Source organism: Ictalurus furcatus, chromosome 10, assembly GCF_023375685.1.
Source record: "Ictalurus furcatus strain D&B chromosome 10, Billie_1.0, whole genome shotgun sequence".
In the NCBI taxonomy this organism is placed as follows: domain Eukaryota; kingdom Metazoa; phylum Chordata; class Actinopteri; order Siluriformes; family Ictaluridae; genus Ictalurus; species Ictalurus furcatus.
In genome coordinates this window covers 10,676,012-10,696,740 of record NC_071264.1, presented here as the reverse complement: position 1 = coordinate 10,696,740, position 20,729 = coordinate 10,676,012, and the positions used below count along the sequence as shown (strand labels likewise).

The 20,729-nt window shown below is 42.5% G+C and overlaps 1 protein-coding gene across 2 annotated transcripts in view; it reads left to right on the top strand.

The window, feature by feature from the left end:
* ttll7 (tubulin tyrosine ligase-like family, member 7) overlaps positions 1–20,729 on the top strand; it is a 74,048-nt gene that overhangs the window by 43,169 nt on the left and 10,150 nt on the right. The window contains exons 10-19 of one of the 2 annotated variants that reach the window (XM_053634300.1): positions 4,180–4,274; positions 5,337–5,484; positions 6,259–6,332; positions 7,829–7,964; positions 10,735–10,821; positions 11,715–11,910; positions 13,281–13,615; positions 14,433–14,567; positions 15,704–15,784; positions 16,112–16,476. In XM_053634300.1, coding sequence (XP_053490275.1) covers positions 4,180–4,274; positions 5,337–5,484; positions 6,259–6,332; positions 7,829–7,964; positions 10,735–10,821; positions 11,715–11,910; positions 13,281–13,615; positions 14,433–14,567; positions 15,704–15,784; positions 16,112–16,273 — 1,449 coding nt within the window. In that variant the 3' untranslated portion in view covers positions 16,274–16,476. Of the gene's footprint in view, positions 1–4,179; positions 4,275–5,336; positions 5,485–6,258; positions 6,333–7,828; positions 7,965–10,734; positions 10,822–11,714; positions 11,911–13,280; positions 13,616–14,432; positions 14,568–15,703; positions 15,785–16,111; positions 16,477–20,729 lie in introns of those variants that run through there. The other variant, XM_053634299.1, reaches the window with a different exon arrangement.

Sequence of the window (20,729 nt, the reverse complement as noted above, 5' to 3'; positions counted from 1 at the left end):
CACACAGAGACACACACAAAATGCACAGTTATTAAACCAGCAATCAACTCTGCTTTTCAGTCAAGGGCCAGAGCACATGACCTCTGCGCACATGGTTACATCCCTGCTTCTTTTGGCCACCACATACACCACAATGGCAAATAAACACACACCCCACCCCCCTCCATGTGTTGCTAGGTTTGCGACGTGTAGAACATGCCGTTATTAGGGCTTGTTTTTCAGGAGATGTGGCCTAATTGCCACCCTGCGGGAGAGGGTGTGGAGTGTGTTTGTGGGTGATTGGCAGCCAGTGAAGGAGCCATGAGTCAGAAGCATTTACAGGGATGCTACCTACTGAAGGGCCAAAGTGCCTCCTTATCTCATCTCGCTTCCTTTCTCTCGTTCTTTCCTGCCTCTCCATCTCTATCTACCATTCCCACCCCAATCATTTCAAGATGAGCTCGGTCACTTTTTCCCTCGAAAGGCGACAGAAACCAGACCTCGGCTCTTTCTTCCCATGCGGAGCGAGTGAACGAATGGAAGTGATCTGGATCAGAGCGTGTACACGAACAGAGGCCCATTTGAAGGTGCACTCCGGTGCGCCTGTTTGATCTTATGGCTGTCTCTGCAACCTTCTGACGGCCAATTCCCCCTTGTCATAACACGGACAAGCAACGTACGTGCTTTCGGATGACGTGCAGCTACAAAGCCGGCACATTCTCTCAAAAGAAACCGGCCTTGTTTTGGTTTGTTAGACTATATGCAAATACATTAATTTGCGTAAAACGGTATCCGTATGAGTGGGTCTCAGCAATTCCGACGCGGGAAAAGAAGTATTTTTGGGCAAACGTAGTTATGCATGCTTTCCGTTCTGAACGACAAGAATTCATGCATCAAACAAACAAATATTTTCAGATTGTTTTAAATCTGATGTATTCAGGATCTGTGATCATAAATTATACAATCTAGAACAAGTGCACAATGTGTTACGGTCTTGTTTCCTGCGTGTGTTAGTTCTTCTGTGTGCATTTACCTTTAAGCAAATCAGTTCCATTCCTCAGCTTTTGATTCATCTGTACAAGTGCCTGCGCTGCGTTGTGATGAGTTCAGTAACTCTAGATGGCAGTGTTTAGCTTTCCCATGTGGTGCCATTGGGGGATTTATTAAAGAACGATAGCAGCCATCCATTCATCTGTCTGTCTTTATCTATACTCGCACACAAACTAAATTACACTTTTACTGTACTTTCTGAAGAAATAGACACCTTAAGGATGGGCAATGCAGGGGAAGAGCCATGACCGTCATACTGCCATTTATCATTAGGCCATGGGTTTGTGCAGCCCAAGAGACTGTGTGTGTTTGTGTGTAAATGTGCGTGTGTGTGGAAGCCTTCCCAGCCGTATGCTCTAGGTGACCCCAAGGGCTGCAGGTTGGCTAGCTCCCTGACCTTTAAAATGCACAAGCGGCAGCTATTGAGTTTCAGTGCTGGAATTAGCCACTTGAAATGCGGCGAAGGAACAAAAAAAATGATTGATAACGATGTGAAACGGGAGCCGCAAAGGTTTTCGTAGGGCACCTGGCTGCAGCGGCCTCCTCTTCCCACTTCCCTCTGATTCGCACTACAGCAGTCGGTCTGTTCGGCAGCCGGTATTTCAGTACCCTCGAGTGTTTCGCTGCCCGCGTATCCAAGAAAGCAATGTTTGTTTATTCTCGTGTGGGCGCGGATATGATCTTTCTGAAGATAAATATTACACTTCAAGTTTAAAAAAAATATATATATATATATATATATATATATTCCTCTGCGAGTTTTTGTGTCCCTCGCAAATATTTGTTTTGGCGGTCAGCGCGTGCAGAATTTATGCTCGTGTTTATTTCCATGATTTCCTCAACAAGATTTGATATTCAAATCAAATCTTGTAAACTTTTAGCTCCTGCTGTGACTCTGCGTCTGTGCTCTAGGAACACTAATCAAAATCGTTAGCCCACTAGTAGATCAAAGTAAACTCCAACCAAAAGCCTCGTGCATGTGGGACTAATCGCGCAGAGAAATTGAACCGTTGAAGCTTCGGCTCTCACCACTGGTCCCTGAGATCACTGACGGGTTATTTATGCATCAAAGCCAGACATATTCAGGTGGGGAGGTGGAAACTAAAGACTCAGTCAGTGTAGTTTACCCATAAAGCATGCTCTTAATTGATCTGGGGTTTAAAAATACAGAATGAGAAAACTGCCAGAAAATGATCCTTTTTTTTTTTTTTTTTTTTTGTGGCTTGTTCATGTTACATCATTACGTGTTTGACCATACAATTTTTATTTATTTATTTATTATTTTAATTACTGTGGGAAAAAGATCAACATCTTTTGACAATTTTATTTAATATCTTGTCAAACGTGGCCTTTAAAGCCCCTGCCAAAGATGATTTCTAAACCAACGAGCACTGAAGTTTTTACCAACTGCAGGGATTCAGTAACCGCAGACCTGCTCGGCTTCCTCCTTCGCGAGCTTGGCACGATCGCACGCTAATGGATGCGGCCTATAGTATGAATTAAAGTGAAAAGAGGCCCAAATGCTCTGCCACACACAATCTTGTACTGTGTCTGACCTGGAAAACTAGCGCGCCTCCCTGGGAGCTGCTGTGAAATGCACTGTGTTTTGAATTATCAAGAGGAATAAAAGTCGAAAAAGAGCTGTTCTTTATACCCGACATGGTAAGTGGGCAACACACCTGGGTTGCCAAACTTGATGAACCCTCTTTGTTGGTTTGTGAGTCGAGCCATTTGTGTGGGTAACATTGCATAGTTGAAAACATCCAGAGAGAGAGAGAGAGAGAGAGAGTGCATGAGTGAGAGGGAGAGAGAGAGAGAGGCCGCTGCTAAAGTTACGTCTGGTACAGTACGTTGATTTTAGCCCACCATTGCCGGGCCCCTCTCCTTTTATTTGCGCCTGGCACTCAGTTGTGATGTAAATATTATCTTACAGCTCACTTCTAAGCTGGACACACATCAGTAAGCACCTTTGTGGGATTAGCATCCAGGCAGGGCTTGAATTATCCAGGGAACTGGAAGGCTTTGTGTAGCCGTGGCCGCATAGGAGGAGGGATGCAGCTGGGTTGCTCTTTTCACCAGCTTTTTCACTTCGTGTCCCGATCTGCCACCGTTGTGCGTGTCCACGCCGCCCCTGCGGCCCTCTTAAACACTCACAGCCGGCGAAATGCACTAAACCTGTTTGAAGACAAAGAGAGAGGGACAAAAAAAAATAGGATAGCCTGTTTACGGATTCCTTTCAAACTGCTCTGAGATGCATTAAGAGAATCGGTGTTGACGCTATGAACGGATTTCACTGCACTCATACACTCGGATCATGCGCAGAAAAAAAAATGTTTGTTTCCCTTAAATCTAGTAGTAGAAAAACACTTGCCAGTATTCTGTTGCGAGGAATTTTCCAGAAGAATGTGTCAGATGGTAGTGTCTTAGCTCTTGTGCTGAGAAGTGGCACTTCTACTGTTATTTGACCTCACTCTTTTTTTTTTTTTTTCACTGGCTGGCAATTCAATCAGTGCACTCCTTCAGTCCTTTTGTTACACCGAGCAGCTCTCGGGCCATCTGGAGAGACAGAGCAAAGAATTGATTTTGGCATGTTACAAATAACACTTGATACCTGAATTCATTGGCTTGACAACTGTTTACCTGCTAAAAAGAAAAGGACGGTTCTCATAAGATTCTGGAGATTTTTGGATGTGTGAGAGAGTGAGTGTGTGAGAGAGTGAGTGTGTGAGTGATTGTGAGTGAGCGTGCACAGGTTTTGTCTCGTTAACGATTTCTATGATGCCCCGTATTAGCAGAGAACATGACACAGTCTCGTCATCTAGCAGTTTCTTCTGTGATGTAGAGAACACAGAGAGTAGTTTTCAGACGGCTATAAACAAGGACGCTGAGCGGAAAAGGAGGTAAGTGACTGAAAACGAGAGAGTGAGGCTGCTGACTGACAGGAGATGCTAACTATCAAGTGACCTCTTCCTCCGTCTCCACAGGATGTACACAGAGACGAGGCCAATGGTCAGTTTGACCCCAAGCACTCTAGAAAAGTTTCTCCTTCACTACAGTGTTCAATACTCCTCCTTTCCTAGGAACGTAGGGAAGAAAGAAAGAAAAAAAAAACGCTACACCCACAAAACACACTCTTGTATTTATTTCCAGATCAATCGAGCTCCGAGTTTTGGGACAGATCAGAAGATTGATTATGAAGTGAAGAGAGGGGTCTTGCTCAATGCCCTGAAACTGCTGAACATCAGGTAGGCTGTAAAGCGCCTTTCTACTTTCTTTTTTCTCCACACTTTCAGTTGCTGTGTTTGAGAGAGAGGAGGAAGTTAACTGAAAGGCACGCGTTCAGGCTTATTATTTTTTCATTTTTATCGATTAGCTCGAGTTCATCTTTAAAGGATCAAGCATCTTTTGATGTTTAGGAGCATCCTTATTATTTCAGGCATTAGAGTCTGTGTGAGAGTCTGGCTCATGCTTGTTCATTAGGTGGAATAATCCCCCAGCAGTGTGTTCCCTAAAGCCCACTAACTCCCGTTTAACGTTCGTGTAGATTCCTGTACGTGTGTGTCTGTGTGTGTTGTTCCTGTTTGTTTGTAAGTGACCGGGATCGTGTGTGTCTGTATGTGCAAGTTGATATGTAGCATTGAACATGACTTATGGTTGACTGTATACATGAATGTATGAATGAGCGCGAACTGTGTGTGAATTTATCCGCATTTGTTTGTGTGTGCGCGCACAAAGGCAACCGTCCCCAGGTAGTAAACACAGTCCAGGCTGATTGATCATCTCAGATCTGACCTCTAAGCTCGGACTCTTGTGTCCTAAATATAGCCCTCCGAAGCAGCACCAGCACTACATCAGGACATAAGAGGACATGAACGCTCTGCAGCTCACAGGATCGTGTTTCAAGTGTAAACGAAGCAAGATGCATTGTGATCCCACCGTCAGAGAGAATTCATTCTAGCCTCTCCAGACGTTTAGCGCAGCTCTGCAGAGTTCCAGACTAAGAGTCGTTCTGACTTGAAAGCCAACTCGCTGCACCATTAAACAGGCAGTGTATCCTCAGTGCCCGTGTGACCTGTCTTCCCCATTCCGGAAAAGTTAGCATGATGTCTTTAGTGCTTGGAAATAGTGATACAGTGGTGCGGTGGATCAGTTCTCGCAGCATTAGGGATACAAAGAGAACTTGAAGAGGGCCAGTTAGCGGGGGGAAAAAAGTGCTGGGCTGTGTTACAGCAAATCTGCTGAGAGATAAAAGTTTGCAGCCATTTGTAGTCTTTTTGTTACGTTTGCATTTTTTTTTTCATTCACAGAGCGAGCGATAAGCGCCGAAACCTGGCTCAGCAGAAGGCCGAGGCACAACGACGCCTCTATGGCCAGGGCACCATGAAGAAACTTTCAGCAGGTTCATCCGAGTGGGAAAAGCAGCGCCTCACCCTGGAGCGGAGGAAAGAGGAACTGGTGAGGCGTTTTTATATATATATATATATATATATATATATATATATATATATATATATATATATATATAATATACATTTTTTTCGTTCTTGCAACTTTCTTTAAAACTTCTCCCCAGGCACACGCATAATGCTTCGTTGGCAGTTCAGGGCGACAATGTAGTATTTAATTATTCATGTTCAGAAATTACAGAGGCGATACATTTCAAACCTTTAAGTGGCAGTTCGGCAAGACGTGCTCTGTGCTCCGGTCTGGCTCTTGATTGGTCTTTCGGGCCAAGCTTTATTGTACGAAGTGATGAATGAATGTAAAATTGCCGCAGGTAGGTGGTATTTTCAAAGGCCAGGGCAAAAAGTGCATAAGAGCGTAAGCGCGTGGGATCGAGTAGTGGGGTGGGGTGGGGTGGGGGTGGTCTTCAGCGAGCGATCATGTTCTAGTGTTTAGCAGAGATCAGTGACTATAATTGGAGGCACCCTGCTGCTCTGCTGCAAATTGACCATCTGACCTTTTCACAATTACAGTTTTTGATGTATTAAAATGGGATCGCGGGACTTAAATCCATATGAATTATGATTCGACGCTCCGCATTAACAAGTGGAAGGGCGAGGGGGATTTTTGCATTCAGCTCTTTGTTCGCTCTCCGATACTTGACTTCATTAAGGCGTCTCTAATGGGGCAAGTAGACGTCTGATGTTGTTGTTTGTCGAAATAAGCCCAGTCGAGTCAGATCCTTTCTTAGGACCTAACCTTTTGTGTCTATTTTTTTTGTTTTAGAAAGAGAGGCTGGCCCAGGTTCGCAAGCAGATCTCCAGGGAGGAGTACGAAAAGCGTCATCTGGGGAACTACAGGTAGGCCATGTGAGCATCTGGTCCTGTGGGATGCTTCTTACATTTATAAGGTCACCTAAGGAGCAGGATGCTCCCAGGAGAATAAAGCACCGGAGAAAGTAGTAGAGCTACACGGCCCAGTTCAGAAAAGAAGGGAGAAGGATGTAGAGACCTGAAATAAGAACAGACAAGAGCCAGGGCCTGAATTTAATGCCCCTTGGTATGCACACACACTTAAACATGCACATACATAGACTCGCAGCATGTAACGCCAAAGTATCAGGAGCTTTTCTCTCACGTGAGGCCACGGAGAACAGGGATCATCAATTTTTAATCTTTGCCTGTCAGATGAGCAGATGCCAGCTTCAGAAGACAAGTCAGGGGTGGTTTGGCTTCAGCTTATCCTTTGCTCATCGCCAATGCTCTTTTGCTTAAAAGAAGTGCTTGCTATACACCATGGCAGTGCCCTGGGCTTTATTACCATTGCTGCTCTCTGTTTGTTACACTCGAATGCGGAGCGTGTGGTGCTGCCTAATGAAGACCCCCCAATTGGGAAGCGGCACTGGGACTTGATTAAGGCGCCCCTCATTAGATGAGTCTCACAACTAACCTTTTTTCCATTTACTGGAACGGAGTTCAGGTACAGAGAGCCTGCTTCAAAGAGGAGCCAAAGCCATTTAGTGTCTGTAGCATTTATCACACCGCTCGATGAGTAATTGTGACGAGTCGCTTTGGAATAACGCCACCACTTAAAAAGCACAGAGGAAGCATGGGGGGTGAATCTGGTTCTTAAATAGGTTTTCCAGCTGATGTAATTTCTATTCCCTGCATCTCTATCCTAATAAAAACACCCCCCAAAAAAGATGCTGAAACATTAAAAAAAAAAAAAAAAAAAAAAACTCAGGAAATATGTGGGTCAGACCGAGATTTAAACACGCTCCATATGAACGAAGCGAGACGAGAAGCATCGAAGGCGGACGTGCCTCTAATACGTTCTTGGCCATAATTGCACGTATGCAGACCTTAATGGGTTTTAGAGCTTTATCCAAGGATCTTAACATTTACATTACTTGATCCCTTGATCATGCCGCAGCTGACCAAGCTCAAAACTAAAGCGCATGTTCAAATGTTAGCAGAACATTTACCAGGCCAAAATGTGTATCTCTAACAGTTATTCGTTAGCATTCCTCCCACCTTTTTTCGCTATATAGATTAATGTACATGGGAAGTACATGGGTGTAGATACAATTGAAGGTTTATACGTGGCTTGTTCCTCATATTGAAATATTATTCCGTTTAGTCTTCAGCAATTGTGCTGCAGCTGCATCAAGCATTATCAGTCATATCGACAAAAGCGCATTACTTTTAATACGAATGCTGGTGTCGGAGGAGTGATTGAGAATTGTTTAAATAATATGATAAGCAGGTGCATTCTCCTCACTCCCTCCCTCCCTCCCTCACTCACTCACTCGCTCACTCTCTGTTGCCTTTCTCTCTCGTCCTCCCTTTGCTTACAGACGTATTTACCCCCCAGATGACAAGCTGCTCTTGGAGAAGTATGAGGGCCTCCTCTCGGTTGCCTTTCAGACGTTCCTTGCTGGGCGAGCAGCCTCACTTCAAAAAGAAATGAATAATCCTCTGAAACGAATGAAGGCATGTACCTGAGTCTCAGCTGGCTCAGAATTCTCTCTCTTTCCCCCCTCCCTTCTATCTCTGCTCTCTCTGTGTCTCCCGCTCTCCTTCTTTCCTTCTCTGTATATAGAATTTCCCTTCAGCTAGATAATATTAAGAGAAGAAAGAAAATGTTGCAAGGTACTGTTGTGGCTCCTCCTTATGTTTCCTGGCACGACCTTGTTGCCAGAGTCTAAGGCTTTACAGTCCATCGTGAACATGATGTTTTAAAGACCCAACACAACCCTTTTTTGTTACAAGGAGTGCCTACCTTTTTACTCTCTTTTTTTTTTTTTGCTCTCCGTCTTCATTCTTTATTCACCTCGAGTTCATCATTGTACCATGCCACTTCTCAGAAATATTTGGATGTTTGAAGAGGATTTTCAAGGCACGTATATGTCAGCTCAGGGACATCAGTGTGCTGCATTGTTGGAGGGCCTCTTTCAGTATTGCCCATCCACACTCTGCAATTTAATGGAATTTGAGCTGCCTGTAGTGAGATCAGTTAGAAATGCATCGGAGTGGCTGATGTGGCCTGGGCAGCTCTGCTACTTTCTATGAGCATGCAATTTCTGTAGAGTGGGAACTGTGGATCTGGCTTATTTGAGTAAGGGTCAGGATTGCTGAAGCATGTGCCATCGCCATATTAGCTTCTCAACTTGCTCATTTCTCATTCAAGCATCGGTTATAAAAACCATAATGAACTTCCCTTTACTTTTACACTGTCCGTTGTTACCCAGATGAGCATGGGTTCCCTTCTGAGTCTGGTTCCTCTCAAGGTTTCATCTTAGGGAGGTTTTCCACGCCACCGGCTTTCTCAATAGGGATAAATTCACACACTTAAAATCTGTATCCTGTGTTTATATATTTCTGTAAAGCTGCTTTGAGACAATGACCGTTGTAAAAAGCACTATACAAATAAAACTGAATTGAATTGAATTGTGACGTGAAGAGGTGGTTCAGAAATGATGGTCTAGAATCAGCTTCCTTAATCATAAGTCGCTAGAATGTTTTAACAGCCTGTTTAGTCTTCGGCTTGTTGCCCGAAAGGCACGTTTTAATCTGGATTTATGAAACAATGCAAGGATGTGGTGAGAAATTGAATTTAATATGCTTATGTCCATTTGTACTAGAAGAATAAATCAGTGAGGAGCTTATCGGTGTTAACTCTGCAAGAGTATTTTTTTTGTGGAACTGCGGGCAGTATTTCTCATTATAAAACCGCTGAGATGGCTGGAGACAAACGTTCATTGGAGAGCCTTTTTCGTGATATCAGGGATGTTTCAGAAAACGTACTTCAGTCAGTTTCTTTTGTATAGTGAGGAATAAACTCCAAGCTACTCAGCATTCATAAAACCCATCCTTTACTCTACACATAATCTGCGCTCATCTCAGCCTGACTTTACGTCAAATGACCTTAACTACCACTTCATTATTTATTACACACACCAAACTGTAAACTTTTTTGGTAGGGTGTGTTTTGAGTATGTTACTGTAATGTGTAGAGGGACTATAGAGTCTGCAATTCCAGTTGCTAGACCATCATTACTGAGTACACTTGTGTTACAAATATAATCCGTGAAATACTTCACAAATCATATTCATTTTTCATTAATGTGTAAATACATTTAACATCACATGCTTGAATTAATGTTCCACATCATTCGCTTAACCCTGTTACCTGAACACATTTACAAATACAAAATATTTGGAATATTATATTATAATAATAAGTCACATGTTCAACAGGAAGCTGTATTGTCTGAATTTCCTGAAGATCATGGGAAGAGGAAAGTGTTGTCCCCCCCCCCCCCCCCCCCCCCCCCCCCAATGATATTAACTGAGGAGTTCACTTTGATGGTAGACAGCAAGGCAGTGGTGGCTCAGTGGTTGAGATGTTTGACTTCTGACCGGAAGGTCGCGAGTTCACATCCCAGCACCGCCAAGCTGCCGTTACTGGGCCCTTGAGCAAGACTCTTATCCCTCAACTGCTCAAATGTATAAATGAGATGAATGCAAGTAGCTCTGGATAAGGGCGACTGCCAAATGCTGTTAAATTCAACCATGATACCTAAATTACAAATTGAACATGAATTACAAATTATAAAAATACATTTGAAGTAAATCATGTGTATAATATCCTTGCGTCTTTTGTATGGTTAGCTTGTTAACCACTTTTTTTTCTTTTTTTTTTTGCTTAAAAAAAAAAAAAAGGATGGTTGCCTGAGATGGGTTAACGTGTTTTTTTTTTAATGGTTAAATGCAAAATGGTTAAATAATCATGGAATTGGCACTACAATCGTGGAAACACCCTTGTACATGCCTAAAATTATACTGTACTAAACCCTTCATCAATCATTGATAACTGTACTAAACCATTAGTAATCTTAATTAAAAATCTCTTTGCAGTCAGTTCTATTATTTCATTGTATGGGATGTTTTGTTTATTTTGCTGTTATGGTCAGGGAGGGGGAATTATTCATTCATTGGCTAGCCCACCATGCAAATAAAAGCTCCAATATGGTTGCCTGGAAACCTAACTGACTAGGCTAAAAAGTGGTAGCTAGCAAAATGTAATAACAAATGGCAGACTAGTTAGCTAGCTGAGTGCATTAATCCAGACTAAGGGAAGCACACACTTGTATGATCTAGCACATTGGCGTAGACCACCAACAAAAGTCAGCAAGTCTTTGGCCAAACGTTTCATATGACCGTCGTTTAAATATGACATTTCTGGGTGGTATGTTTACAGGAAGAGGACATCTTGGATCTGCTGGAGCAGTGCGAGTTGGATGATGAGAAGTTGATGGGAAAGACATCCAGGCAGAGAGGAGTGAAGGTAAGTTGCCTTTTCAAATACTTCAAGTCTAACCATTCTTTCTTACACAATTGTCATCATTGAAATTCATTTACGTCTGTCGCTTCTGAGTACGCTTTTCTTCCTTGACAACCCGCGAGCCCACAGCGCTCGATGATCTGATGGATAGACAGACTCCCAGGGGTGCATTATGGGCCATCTGGAAAAATCAGGGCAGAAATGAAGCAGTTGAAATACTGCGGGATTCAGTTTTAAGCATTCCCACTTAAATATGCCACGGAGCGCAGCACAATCAAACGGAGATAGCTGTTTGAGTTCGTCTCCGTCTCTTCAGTCTCCATCTCCCTCTTTCTCTAATTGATTTGTTTAAACCTGCGCTCGCAATAGCTTCCTAAGTGTTAATTTTGCAAGAGAAAGCCAAGCTAAATTAGCTGTTGAATAACTGATGTGAATGCTTTATTAATACTAACAGCGTGCTCCTTCCTGAGCACAGGACAGGCATTCGCTTCAATTAACTCTGCTCCCCGATCTTTTTTTTTTTTCTTTTCCTGGAAGGAAATGATAAATTAATAATTCCGAATGCTTATCGGTGAAAGGTGGTATCCGGGCAGAGTTACTTATATTGAATTAACGCATCTCAGCTGTGACATTAATCACAGGCGGCGCTACACTGTACTTGTCATCAAGGTGCACGCCAAGGGCCGTGTCACAATCCTACTCCCCCTTCTTTTCCCATCACTTTCTCCACCTACTCTCTCCACTCATGTCACCTTAGCTACTGCTTATGACAAATGCTAATTGGAGTCAGGATGAAGGCTATATCCGCCAAGGCGCTGACTCTGTCTAACATTGTCTCCCCCCCAACCAATGTCACTGGACATCATTGGCTTGGACATGTCTATCTGTCTCTGCAGGCCTTGTCCTCCATGCCCGAGAGCGCCCAGATGCCTAGGAGGCACAGGGACTACGAAGACAGCTCGGGCAGCTGCAACAGTAGCAGAACGTCATGCTCAAACACTGATGAAGAGGAAGAGAGCACCAACGACCTCCAAGAAAAGAAGGTCTCCATTGAGGTTGGGGAGAGCAGACAGAAAACCTCTGAGCGTTCCAGTAAGTCAGTGAAGGAAATTATTCTTTTATTAGTACTCATTCGGGGCCAGTTTGGACAGTCTCCACTATGCTGCACTCATTCCCCTTCTTTTATGTCACAGCCCTCGATAGGAAATCATTCCCTTGATGCTTTTTATACAACCATGAAGGCTTCTTAATTACTTAAACAAACTTCTGCCATTGTCACTGACAGACTTAGACACCCTCAAGCCTTTTTCTGGACAGACCAACTCTAGACACAATTATGTAATCTAGTGGTGTCAGCTGCAGCACTAACCCCAAATTACAGATGTAAATCTAGTTTAATGCATTTGTTTACCTAATTAATACATGAAACAGGCAAAATCCATCTTTTTTAATTAGGGTCACAAGGATCTGATGGTGCAGTCCAGAGACTCTTAATTTGACTGGCTGGCAGTAGTGGGTGATAGCTTGAGAGCTCTCTTGGCTCCCATACACCGTGGCTTTAATGAGCTTTTTTGATGTGTTTCAGTCCACTAGTCTGTAAGGAGGCTAGGGTCTTAGCTTGGGTGAGGCGCAATCCAGGGAGATCCTAACTGAAAGGCTTTTGGTTTACCTTGAGAAGAAAGCAAACAAACTCTATTCTTTCCAAATGGAAAGGTTTCCAACTTCCTTGGGGTCCACAAACATATAGTTGTTTATAACTATAGTTGTTTTTTTTTCTTTTCTTCTTCACCTGCCTTTCTCCTTCCATGCCCCAGGTCTTGCTATCACACCATGCCAGCATGTATTGAAGTGTCACAGGGCAAGAGTGGATTGTTTAAAGATTCTTTTTTGCCTGAGCAAGCGGTCAAACCCTCCAGTTTTTCCATTAGCTTCGGAATGAAGGACAAAGCCGTGATTTGGCTGAAGTTTGAGGGGTGAGTGAGTCGCTGAGGCTGGAGTGACTTTGACGCCCCATCTGGGGGTGGCCTAAGCTAAGCCCCTATAATGCGCACGACTTGGCAACTTCCTTCCCTCAAGACTCGCAGGCAGAACACTGAGGCCGGCTGGCCCGTGGACAAGCTGGAGGTCGTTCAACACTTCGGTGCGCGTGTGGGCAAAAGCTGCTGCGGCTCTAATCCGAAAACCGCAGAGCCAGGCCACTAAGACCAGCACATGCCTTTGTGATTAATGGAAGCCACAGTTACTCTGTGTTTGTTGTCATGGAGGGGGAATTCTGACTTCATTTGCGCCTCAATACAGGCCTTTTGTGTGTATCTAAGAGTCTAATAATTTCTCTCTGTTCTCAGTAGTTCAAACACTTAATTCTGGCGTCTTCTATCTCTCCATGTTAAAAAAAAAAAACAAACCCAAAAAAACAAACAAATGAAGAATGTTAAAAAGCTTTCTTGTATCCTCTCTCTCAGGCCGTGTGCACTGGAAGCCTGCTCCCAAACCAGAGAAATTGGGCTCAGTATCCTCACCATCGCTGTCAGGACTCATCCGCCGCTCTGTGTCATGCCCGCGCTCCATCTCTTCTTTGAGTGGACAGTCACCCAGCAGTGACGGTAGAGGCACCTCGAACAAGAGTTTGCCACAGATGGGAAGCACTAGTGTGGCATCAGCCCATGCAGGAGCTTTGGCTCCGCCAACGTCGTTGGTTCGACCGCACACAGCTCTGCGCTCACACTCTCTCAGCCGCAACATCTCTGCCCACAGAATGCCCCACAGCAGCAGCCTGGGCACTATCCACTCCACCACGGCAAGTGTAAAACACACACATGTCTGCTTACCTAAAACAAACTAACAGTTATTTAATCCAGTTCCATCAGCTGCAAAGCTAAACCTAAATTATATGTATATATGGTATGATGAATTTAGTTACCTGCTGTTGTTATTATTACATAAAACAGGTAAAGTTCATCATTTTTGTCACTAGTATGTCAAAATACTAGGGTCACTAGTATGTAATGGGATGTAATTGTGCACATGCCTTACAGCATGAATTTCTGTGTGATGGGGTGCACACACATGAATGTGTTCATGAACACGACAGAATATCCTCCATGGCTCCATCTTCTCCGCTTCTTATAGTAACACATGCATATCCCTTAACACACACCTCATTTGCTCCCTCTAACATGTGCCCCAGCTCACACTTTCTCTCTTCTTTATGCTAATCTGACTAGCCCCTAAACTCCCTCCATTCAGCAGTGCGCCTCTCTTTAAGCACTCTTTGTAACGAGCGTTAAGATGTCCCACAGTCAGAGCAGCACTGGCACTTTTACACTCCGTCTCACAATCTGACAGTTCTGACATGCTGAGCCAACCTCCAGTCACCTGGGCTCATCTGGCACAGCGGGTACCTCTGGGATCTAGGCTGGAGCCGCCAAGCAATAGCTTGCGGCTGTGCCACTCTAATTGTGGCATCCTCGCCTCGCCTCGCTCTCCAGGCCTGCGGAGAGTGGCGAGGAAAGGAAAAGCTGATGACGGAAGGAAAAAAGGCAGCGTGCGCTAATTCATCTTCATTGCGTTGCGTTGTGTGTGTGTGTGTGTTTGTGTGTATGCGCGCGCCGCAGGGAGAGTCCCTGCTGAATGCGAGGAGCAAGGAGCAGGAGGCGGAGCTGACGCGGCAGACGCTGGCTGCGCTGGGGGAGTTACGCATCCGATTCCCAGGGAAGAGCGAGGAGGAAGCGGAGGCCGTGCTGGACGAGGTGAGTTAGTATGCCGCTCTCCTCTCGTTCCCCCAGCTCATTTGTGGAGAGTGCTGCCTGTAGCGCTGGCTCTCGCTCTCTCTCTCTCTCTCTCTCTCTCTCCCCATCTCATTTTGTACATAGTGTCATTAGCCGTCCACCTGTATGGTTAATGAGAGCTATTAGCTGTCGCCATGGAAAACGCAGCTGGGCAGCTGCACCTGTTTCAGACCCTTTCCAATATCATAACATTTTTTCACTTGCACTTCGAAAGGGAAAAATATTAACAAATGTCTGCAAGTTTTATGCTTACTGTGTCTCTCTCATGTAATGCAATAAAAAATAACATTTCAGTAATAATTCAGAAAGAGTTCCTAGTGACTATTATGAGTCCATGAATTGCATTTACGAAAAAACGCAAAAAAAAAATGTGTTGTACATTAGAAATTGGAACACTGTAATTTAGATATCTGTGTGCATCAGTGTACTTTATGGCCTCCTGATTAGTATGGAGCCGACGTAAGCCTAAATGAATTATTAATGATTTATCCAAGAAGATGAATTTAACGTTTATGACCTTATCAATGCCTGAGTGCTCTACCACCATCCTTCATTGTAACCATGTCCATGGTTCGTTTCCTCCGTGGAGGAACAAGCCAGAGATTTGTCTTGACTTGCAAGTCCACTAGAGAACATAAATAGAATATTAGCTCTGTAGCGTGGTGTAACAAGGTGCGCTAATGAGAGAACAAGTGCACAAGAAAGATTTGCTTGTTCAAAATTGATCATAATCTGTGTAGTCACACATTAAGATTGATCTATGTACTAGTTAAAAATGAATAAAGGAAACAATAAAGTGCGCAGCGTCTCACTACAGAAAGAACGAGGAAAAGGAACGCTGCATGGTCTGTTTGTGTCAAGATTTGTCTTTGTTCATGCATGTGTTGCAGAGACGCATTGATTTTATTTCACAGTAGTAAAAAACAGTTCAAATAATGTAAAAACAACTTAGCAGGGCCATACTTAGGAAATGCCTGAGGGAGGGGAAAAAAGCACTGAATATGGGCAACTTAATGGGAAATGCGTACTTAATGGGACAGAAATGTTGTCTTTTGTCGCAAAATGAATGTAATGCTTTTTTTTTTTGTCACCCGCAGATTTTAAACAACTGGAAATATCATAAACCAAAAGTGGCTTCTTATTGGCTCGTGAAGTTAGATGCCACCAAACAAAGAAAGGTAAAGTATTATAAATCCACTTACATGATATAACACAGTTATATACATCTTTAAAATGAAGTTTTTTTTCGCAGTAAAACGTATTCATTATAATTTAGATCATTAGTTTAATGAATAAGTTAAAGCGGCTGTAAGCGCTTTTAAAGAACAATCTAGTTAGAGGTCTCTTTACATTCTGATAGATGCTACTAAAATTATTTATGCCACTAAAAAAAAAAATTATTATTATTATTATTGCCGACTTTCCTGGAACAAAAAATTTCCTCATGTTTTAATCAATCACATGGTGTGGTCTGCCTGTTAATGATTTTGTGCATGCATGTGCAGCATACGTACGAACTGGAAACTTTATGGCCTTGTTATGGAAGCAGTGAAGACAGTCATCTGAAAATTCCACCGGAGAGAGTGCAAGGGCTTGAAAACCGATGCTACACTTTTACACGACAGCTTTTGTGTCTGCTTGACATTTTCTACTGTATAGATTTCTGAACATGAGGCTTTCCTGAGCTGACATTGGTGTCTTATTTGCCCATATCTCAGTCTCAAGTAAGGTTATAGCATTTTAAAATCTAGTCACCCCCCAAAAAGTGAAAACGGAGAAAATCGCATTTATTGGTTTCCATTCCATTCCACTACATTTGTAACCTAATCTTCTTTCAGGAAAACGGCATGCCTGCCAAATTTTAAAGAAGTCTAAATGGGTTACCGCTTTGATTATTAGCTTCATCCACATCTGTCTCAGTCTAATCACCTGAGGTACAAGTCACTCATGGCATTTAGAGCCTCATCATCATCATCATGTCTTCACTCGACTGATCTTTGTTCACGCTAACATGAGTTATGAACATAATCACTGATTAAAGAAGTTTCATTCAGTTGGGTAAATTTCTCTTTATTAACATTCTTTATTGGGTCTTTTTTACTTTAACTTCGTCTGCTGTCACCTGTTTAGACGATGTAACGGTGGACAATGGACAATTTGACAGTCAGTATCTGATTACAAACTAAATTGATTCGGCTTATGTCCATTTTGTTTTGGTTAAAATTATTTATTATTATTTTTGACCGTTTTATACAATTCCGCTTCAGCAACATCTGAATGGTTTTCTCAGACCGCCACACATTTCTGTCTGTATAATCTATGTAGCAATGATTCCGTAAATAAAACCCTGAAATCGAGCTGCAGTTAGCTGTGAATGTTTTGCTTGAATGGAGCTTAAAGGGTGCCAACATTTGACCCAACCAAGCAACTGAACAACAAGCTCATTCTCTTTCATTGTCTGAAATCAGATGTAACTCATTTTGTACTGTGCTCATGCAGGTCTTTGGAGGAAGGGGTTTGAAAGAGAAATTTTCCTGGAGGCTGACTCCTTAGGTGGTTAGGTCTGGTAGGGAGAAGTGCTAAAATGGCTTACAGCAGCTTTAATCACTAAATATAACAAGTATGATTGATTTGCATATAACTGTTTTCAGGGCCATTTGTATTGTTGTTTCAAGTTATCTTATGTAGTTGTAAACTAAACTAATTAGAGATTATAGACTGCTAATTATTCTTAATTTCTTTTGCTGTTAACCTTTGTAATTTATGACTACAAATGCTGTAATTGTGCCTTTTAAATAGGTTCAGACTGATCCATGATCAATGCTCGTTACTAATTTATGGGCAAAGTAAGGGAGTTGCTTTTGAATTCTCCAACGTAAAGTTAACACACCTGTATGGAATCACTTCTGACGTCGTTCCCGTTTCTCTAGAGTAAGCTCTCCAGGATATGCTCAATTTAGATATTTTTTTTTTCTCCCCCTCAAACGTTTGAGTGGACGGAAACTCGCATTGCGCACTATTTTCTGATGAGTTAACAATTTTGAAAAATATTGCTAATTGATTAAGAATTGTTATATCAGCAGTCTTAGTCTTTCTCAGAGTGGAGAAATGTCAGAAAGTTCTTACATTTCTCCATTGTAGTGTAAGACTGCTGATATGTGGACTTGTCATGTGGATTTGTCTTTCCAAAATAACCAGCCCAGAGGTTTATTTTTTTTTTTCCAGTTCCAAGGAGCGTGCATTTTAGGGCTTTGTCAACCAAGTATGGCAGAGCGAGGGCAGTTTTTCTTGGAACGTTATAATCACCTCTGTTTCGCTCTGTCTTTTGGGAATAAATTAATTAGTTTAATGAGCCTGCTGATAATAAAAGGTATAACAGCAACAATAATAATAATAATAATAATTATTAGTAGTAATAATAATAATAATATTGGCGGTGGTAGAAGTAGTATTTTATCATGCACTGATCTATTGTCGGTTGGTTTGAAAACTCGGGATTGTGTGAAATTATATGTATTTTGTTCATGCAAAATAACCTAAACTTTGGTAGAGGCGTTTATTTGTGTTCTCTCGTGTTTTGTTCAGATTAATGGCGTGAATTACTGTGACAATCCTGCACCGCTGGGTTGCTAAGTAACAGCTGCTCTCACCTTTCTCACTATCAGATCATTGCAGTACATCCTGGCTTCTCACAATTGGCTGCCCGATGGGCTGTACATACAATATGCTCCTGTCGTGTCCGAATGTATAACCACGTCATTTACCATGTTGCAACACCCAGCACCAAATAATGAACCACCAGTTCCTTGACAAGCATCAGTTTCCTAGATCTTATCTCAGGACTACCATACTGTTGGCTTCTATGTGGTTTGTAAAGTGCATTGCATATTGAAATATGCTGCCATATTATTTGATTAGGACTTGATTTGACACACAGTGCCCTTTTGTCATTAATGGAGCTATGGAGCTTTGTGACTAAGGACCCATGGCTATCTATTATGTACTAGCCTTACCCTGTATATATACCTACACACATACACACACATTTCAATATAGACAACTATTCCACTATTGAAAATGTTCCTATTTTACATTCTTTTGTAATTTAATACAATTTTCATTACACATAATATTATTGACAACTTAAAAAATTTGAATTTTTGAAATATTACAAATTTGATTACATTTAAACAGAGACCTAGGAATAGTGCAGACTCTAGTATATTAAATATCCAAGATATTGAGCATTACCCTGTCCAGGGTGTACCCCGCCTTGTGCCTGATGCTCCCTGGGATAGGCTCCAGGTCTCCCCGTAACCCTGAAGGAAGGATAAGCGGTATAGAAGATGGATGGATGGATATTGAGCATTTTACTTTTGTCTTTTAAAACCTTTTTGTTTATTTGTAAGTTTCAATGAAAAACTAAAACCCCAGATTTTAGCCTCAGACTTTTGGACCCCACTGTATATACACTTGCTACACTGTATATGCATATGTGTGTGTGTGTGTGTGTGTGTGTGTGTGTGTGTATATATATATATATATATATATATATATATATATATATATATATATATATATATATACACACATATATATAATATACACACACACACACACACACACAGTGCATCCAGAAAGTATTCACAGCGCTTCACTTTTTATTATGTTACAGCCTTATTCCAAATTGGATTAAATTCATTATTTTCCTCAAAATTCTACAAACAATACCCCATAATGACAACGTGAAATAAGTTTGTTTGAAATCTTTGCAAATTTATTAAAAATAAAAAACAAAAAAAGCACATGTACATAAGTATTCACAGCCTTTGCCATGACACTCAAAATTGAGCTCAGGTGCATCCTGTTTCCACTGATCATCCTTGAGATGTTTCTACAACTTGATTGGAGTCCGCCTGTGGTAAATTCAGTTGATTGGACATGATTTGGAAAGGCACACACCTGTCTATATAAGGTCCCACAGTTAACAATGCATGTCAGAGCACGAACCAAGCCATGAAGTCCAAGGAATTGTCTGTAGACCTCCGAGACAGGATTGTATCGAGGCACAGATCTGGGGAAGGGTAAAGAAACATTTCTGCAGCATTGAAGGTCCCAATGAGCACAGTGGCCTCCATCATCTGTAAATGGAAGAAGTCTGGAACCAGCAGGACTCTTCCTAGAGCTGGCCGCCCGGCCAAACTGAGCGATCAGGGGAGAAGGGCCTTAGTCAGGGAGGTGACCAAAAACCCAATGGTCACTCTGACAGAGCTCCAGCGTGTCTCTGTGGAGAGAGGAGAACCTTCCAGAAGAACAACCATCTCTGCAGCACTCCACCAATCAGGCCTGAATGGTAGAGTGACCAGACAGAAGCCACTCCTAAGTAAAAGGCACGTGACAGCCCACCTGGAGTTTGCCAGAAGGCACGTGAAGGACTTTCAGACCAAAGATTGAACAAAGATTGAACTCTGGCCTGAATGGCAAGCGTCATGTCTGGAGGAAACCAGGCACCACTTATCACCTGGCCAATACCATCCCTATAGTGAAGCATGGTGGTGGCAGCATCATGCTGTGGGGATGTTTTTCAGCGGCAGGAACTGGGACACTAGTCAGGATCGAGAGAAAGATGAATGCAGCAATGTACAGACATCCTTGATGAAAACCTGCTCCAGAGCACTCTGGACCTCAGACTGGGGCGGAGGTTCATCTTCCAACAGGACACCGACCCTAAGTTCACAGCCAAGATAACAAAGGAGTGGCTACAGGACAACTCTGTGATGTCCTTGAGTGGCCCAGCCAGAGCCCAGACTTGAACCCGATTGAACATCTCTGGAGAGATCAGAAAATGGCTGTGCACCGACGCTCCCCATCCAACCTGATGGAGCTTGAGAGGTCCTGCAAAGAAGAATGGGAGAAACTCCCCAAAAATAGGTGTGCCAAGCTTGTAGCATCATACTCAAAAAGACTTGAGCCTGTAATTGGTGCCAAAGGTGCTTCATCAAAGTATTGAGCAAAGGCTGTGAATACTTATGTACATGTGCTTTTTTTTGTTTTTTATTTTTAATAAATTTGCAAGGATTTCAAATAAACTTCTTTCACCTTGTCATTATGGGGTATTGTTTG